This window comes from Phascolarctos cinereus, unplaced genomic scaffold (assembly GCF_003287225.1).
Source record: "Phascolarctos cinereus isolate Bilbo 61053 unplaced genomic scaffold, phaCin_HiC Scaffold_2;HRSCAF=192, whole genome shotgun sequence".
Classification (NCBI taxonomy): domain Eukaryota; kingdom Metazoa; phylum Chordata; class Mammalia; order Diprotodontia; family Phascolarctidae; genus Phascolarctos; species Phascolarctos cinereus.
In genome coordinates, this window is record NW_027555625.1 from 225,987,310 (window position 1) to 225,992,959 (window position 5,650).

General features: G+C 45.0%; 1 protein-coding gene across 1 annotated transcript; it reads right to left on the reverse strand.

The window, feature by feature from the left end:
• Positions 1-634: 634 nt before the first annotated feature.
• On the reverse strand, positions 635-5,238 carry PPIA (peptidylprolyl isomerase A). The gene is made up of 5 exons (XM_020984031.2): positions 5,057-5,238; positions 2,262-2,292; positions 2,077-2,165; positions 1,738-1,910; positions 635-978 (listed from the first exon to the last, which is right to left on the reverse strand). Exons 1-5 carry the CDS (start codon positions 5,123-5,125, stop codon positions 843-845), a joined length of 498 nt encoding a protein of 165 aa, XP_020839690.1. The 5' UTR covers positions 5,126-5,238; the 3' UTR covers positions 635-842.
• Positions 5,239-5,650: the final 412 nt, after the last annotated feature.

Here is a 5,650-nt window from a genome sequence, read left to right on the forward strand (position 1 = left end):
GAGGCTGCAGGACATCTTGGGAGGAGGAAAAACTTGGAACTCAAAAATCTTAATATTTAAAACTAGAAACAAAAAAACAGGCTGACCTCTTCTCATGCCCTGTACACTATCTACCTCATGCTAATAAGCAGCTGCCTCCATATTCAAACATATTCATCACCAACTTTTGTTTTATGATTTTAGTAAAAATATAGTGCCACTAAAGATGTAGCTATTGCTATGCAATGGGGCTTGAGGAAACATTTGTTTCCCCTTAAAAAAAAAACCCCAATGAGCAACAACTTCATGGAAAAGCATTAAAAGTACTTTTTAACCTATCCATTAGGAAATAGTGGCTATCAGATTTATTACTCACCAGATACTTAAAACAATCCCCATTTTCTTCAGATGAGTATATTCCAATAGACACATACTTAAAAGAAACCTTTTGGTCACATTTCAGGTCAGCTACTACCTCTTTTTATTAATTAGAGTCCTATTAGGAACATTTGCAAGTTGATTTCTAGCTCACTTCCTCCCACAATTAAGAAAAACTTGAGAAACATTTATTATTAATAAAGTTTGTTAAGAGCCTGTTGCCCACCTACATTTATATGCCAAGTTCCCCCCCAAATCAGAAAAAGGAGACTTCAGGTGTAGTTTAGCTTTTATTTCGTAATCATAAACTTAACTCTGTTGTCTAGCCAGACTTGTGGAAGGAAAAAGGTAATGAAATCCAGAGAATTGCAGCAAGTGAGAGCACAAGGATTATACGGTGTAAGAACAGATGGGGTTGGGGGTGCTCTCTCCAGCTACAGAGGAATGGTTTAATGGTTATTAAGACAAAAAACAAAACAAAAAACTTATGACAGCTGTCCACAGTCAGCGATGGTGATCTTCTTGCTGGTTTTGCCATCCCGAGAACCGAAACGTTCCATGGCTTCCACAATGTTCATGCCTTCTTTCACTTGGCCAAAGACCACATGCTTGCCATCCAACCTAGGGGAATAAATAGGGATCATCATGTAGTAAGATAATAACTGGTTTGCTTTGTTGCCTAGGAATCAGAACAGCTGTGCCACCATAAGCCAGCTACAACGCCCAATAGGTGGCTAAACAGGACTTATAGCTGAGTACTGTAGAGAAGCCACCAACTTTTGATGCTAGTTAATCAACTGACTACTGTAAACACTGGACAACGTACCTTCTATCTAAAAGCAATGGAAACACCATAAAGTTTACTATGAGCCAGTCAAAAGGGTGCATACTGCAATTGTAAAGTTTCTCCAACTGCTGTTAGTTCAGGAGTCATAAGTTTTAAATGGAAACCTAAAAAGGACCAACAAATCAAATGCCAATTAGATCAGAAAGGTCACTCCAGCTCAGAACCAAGTATTAAAATTATCTTGGGCTAAAATTTATTAGGCTAAGAAGATTTTATGTTACAAGCTGGATGGTACCCAAGAAATTATCTAGTCTAACCCCCTCATTTAGAGGAAAAAACTAAGACCCCAAAGAAGAATGGATTGAAACTTGTGCCAAAGGTGTACAGTAGTGTCCAGAGCCAAGATCAGAACACCTAGGCTCTCCTGACTCAAGTCCAGTGTTCTCTTTGTTCAAAACAAAAATGCCTCCTAATAGCTGGCAAATACAAGTCTCCATTATCTTTGTAAATCATGCCCATGGAAATTATATCTGAAGCCTTAAACTGTTATCTCCTCCACTTCCTAAGTTCAACTTTATTTGTTCATTACTTACCAATCAGTTTTAGCAGTACAGATGAAAAACTGGGAGCCATTTGTGTTGGGTCCAGCATTTGCCATGGACAAGATGCCAGGACCAGTATGCTTCAGAATGAAGTTCTCATCAGCAAATTTCTCCCCATAGATGGACTTGCCACCAGTGCCATTATGGCGTGTGAAGTCACCACCCTAAAAGTAAGAATCCCATCAAATACAGAATGAGGCTGGCATATTTACTGGTAACCTAGACAGCAGAAGTTCATTCACTGGACACTGACATTCTGGTTGAATCCTTCCCTAAGTGTGGACACAAGGCTGAAGGATATATCCCGGCAGAAATCACTATGCTCCATACCTGGCACATGAACCCAGGAATGATTCTGTGGAAGCAGGATCCCTTGTAACCAAATCCCTTCTCTCCAGTGCTCAGAGCACGGAAGTTTTCTACAAAGGAACAAAATGGTGAATATTTAATTTAATATTAAAAAACAAATGCTAAATTAAGAGCACAACTGAGTGTAACTTAAAACAACTACCAACCTGCTGTCTTTGGAACCTTGTCTGCAAAAAGCTGCAAGAGAAAATGACACTTGATTAGTTGTATCCATTTAGACATTTGATTGCCTTTTAGTATCCATGTTCAAATCTGCCATTGGTGATAGTGATGAATTGTTCTCAAAGACATAGTTTTACATTAACAATTTTTATTACCAAACCCCAGCAAGGTTCTAAAACAGTTTCGGTTCTATATTTTAAGAGTCTTCTGGTGTTAGGTTTAAGCAACATGAGATCCAAATACATGCCAAGAATCCATAACCACTAATATCAAACAGTGAGGAAGCTTTCTGGAAAGTGCCTGTAAGGTCACATTATTTTCTTTTAAAGGAGAGCACCACACCTACAGTATCACATATTATATACAACTTTTGTTTTTATACTTCATCTTCAGGCTAAATACCAGAACACTAATCCTCAAGAATGGCATGTGCAGTGGTGTATGCCTAGAGTTGCACTTGCACACCAGGGACAGGACATGGCTCATTCACAGCTAATGAAACTGCTACTACCACAGTTGTCTGTTAAAAGATCTTCTTTCAAGGTTTAGAGGAGATTAAGAGCCCTAAGTAGTCTAGGATTATAGAAAGTGTCAATTCCTATCTAGTGAAGTTGTAAGTGCCTGCTTAAAAAATTAAGATCCAGAAAAAAAAAGCACATGAAATTTAATTTCCAGCTGTAAACTAATTTTAAAACCTAAACAGCTTGTTGTATGACAACCCATTTTGCATACTGTTGATTCTTTGCCTCCATAATACTAACTCAAGCAAATCTTGGAAGATCCAGGACTCAGTTCACAAAAATATTAATCACATTACCTAGTCTATTAGGTTCTATGATCAATAATCAAATTATCACAGAATGCCTTGCTTGCCCTTATTATAGGATATAAAAGAGTCCTGCCTTTTCTTGCAGTTTTATTTGCAATAGAGGATCTAAATGCTTTGGTCCTCTACTCTTTTAAATTTCTTAATTTTCCCCAGAGTTGTATTTTAAGTCACTATAAAGTTTCAATACAACACTGCTCAACTGAAGTTTATCTAAGTGCTTTACTTAAAATTACTACTGCACATTCCTTTCATCAAATGTCTTGTTATCAACTCGATGGAAACCCATGCTTTAATACCGAGCTTAAGAAATGCCCTAGAACTTACAGTCTCTTGACAATTTTCAACTTTAAATAACCCCACTGATAAGCAGAATGAACTGGTTTAGAATTCTTATTAGCATTACTCTGTAGGTTCCTAAAAATAAACCAGCTTAAGAAAATTATCCAAAACTACGAAAATTAAAAACCTACTAATTTTATGAGGGAGTTAAAAATCAAAAACGGAAAAGTTTTAATTTGCTCAAATCACTAAATTAAAAATATCAAGGTCTAGAAAATTTGCTTAAATCATAACCTTTGCTTTTTATCTTCCTGAAATGGCTGATTCTCAAAAGCTACATTCAACCAACCATGCTTCATTTTCATTGGTAACCTCGGGTTAAACCTGCCTACTAACCCACTGCGGGAAGGCAGGCCTTGGACAAGAGCTCCTCCTACAATTAACAGTCACCATGGCTTTTTGCTGCAGAGGAAAATCACTGTGAATAAGCAAAATGTTCTCTTAAACAAGGTTTCCCATTTAAAAATCTTTAGCATTCATTTCTAAGAAAATTATTTTGGTTTCTAAATAAACTCTCACTTTGGAAGTAGCCCCTGGACACCTGGAGCTGTAAGAGTTATTTAATTAGGTTTCTAGTAATCTTCCACCACCATAAGCATTCATGAGGTAAGCCACTCAGATTTGCACCCCCAAAGCACATCTTCAGGAGCAATTTGGCATTATTTCTCTCCCAGAAGAAAGCCATAAGTCCTTCCCCACCCTTCTGAGGCCTGAAGCAGTCTGAAAAGACTGGTGGGGCGTTTCCCTGCATGTGATTTTAAAATTAATTACAAGAACTGATTAAGAAAAATAAGGAAACCTTTTTCCCCCCCGAAAGGCACGCCTGGGAGATACTGCCACGGGTCTCTAAGGCCAAGAATCCACTAAAAATGCCTCCAAGGGGCCAAGAATTTCAGCCCCAGCTCTGGGCGTGAAGAGGCTACCGGGAAGGGCGCCGGCCCAGGGGCTCCCCCGAGCACGTGCTCAGAGGCCCGAGGCCCGAGGGAGCTGTGGTCCGCACGCCACGTGGAGGGGGGCCAAGCCGCGGCGGCTGCAGGTGGGCGCCCCGGCGGCCGGGAAGGCACGCCGGGCTCGGCCTCCCTCCCTCAGCCGCACCCCTCCCCCATTACCCCGTTAGGCTGCGCCACGTGCGGGAGGGGGTTGGGGTGGTGCGCGCGGACTGCGGCTGCCTCGTGCTCGCGCCCCCTCCCCCACCCCCCGTGCGCGCGCCCCGCCCCCACTCTCCACCCTCCCAACCCCCACCCAGTCCCAGCCGGGCCACCGACCCGCCTTTGTCTGCCCCGCCGCCCCCAGCCTCCCCCCCTCTCCGGTCCTCTCCCTCGCTGCCCGCCCGCTTCCAAAATGGCCCCTTCGTAGGGTGCAAAGGAAATGGCGCCGCTGTGGCCGCCACCACCCTCCCGTTCTTCGCCCCGAGGCGGCCCCACTCCTCCCTCCCAGCTCGGGGGCCCCAGTGGCTCGGGCGACGAGACCTGGATTCCTAGGCCGGGCGGGGCTGCCCCCAGGGCGTCCCTCCTCAGTCAGTCAACCAGAGAAGCAAGGCGGTGGCTCCACGGCCCCCAACCTCAGCCCATCCCGCCCCCACACCCATCCACCAGTCCCACCGCCTTTCACCTCGAAAGTAATCCGGCCCAGGGGCTCGTTATCGACGGCGATGTCGAAGTACACGTTGGGGTTGGCCATGGCCACAGATGCCTGGGCTGGGCGCGACGGCAGAGGCGGCGGGGATCGGCGTCCAGAGGACTAAACGGAGAAAAGAACTCCCGGTCGCGGCGTCTGCAAAGCGGCGCGAGCGTGGCCGCCCCGCCCTTTTTATATGGAATCTGAGCCCCACCCACCCGCCTGACGCGCCGCAGACATCTTCGCCAATAAAGACCGCTGTCCAGCTTGAGCGATAGCACCATAGGCCAATGGGCGAGGAATGGAGGGAGGCAGGTAGAGGGAGGGCGTCTCCGAAGGGGCGGGGCGGGTAGCCGCTGATGGACGGAAAGAATGTTCCCGCCCGCGGGCCTTGGCGCTGCGCTGCAGCGGCTGCTGTTGCTGCTGCTGCTGCTGCACTGTGCGGGCCGGGAGCTGGGGATGGAGGATGGATTGAGGTGGTGGAAAAAGGAGGAAGGACGAAGAGAAAAAGGAGAGGCTCAAAGGGTGGAGGACGGAAGAATAGGGTTACGTTGAGCTAGGAAGTCATGGCGATTCGTCTCCCCATTT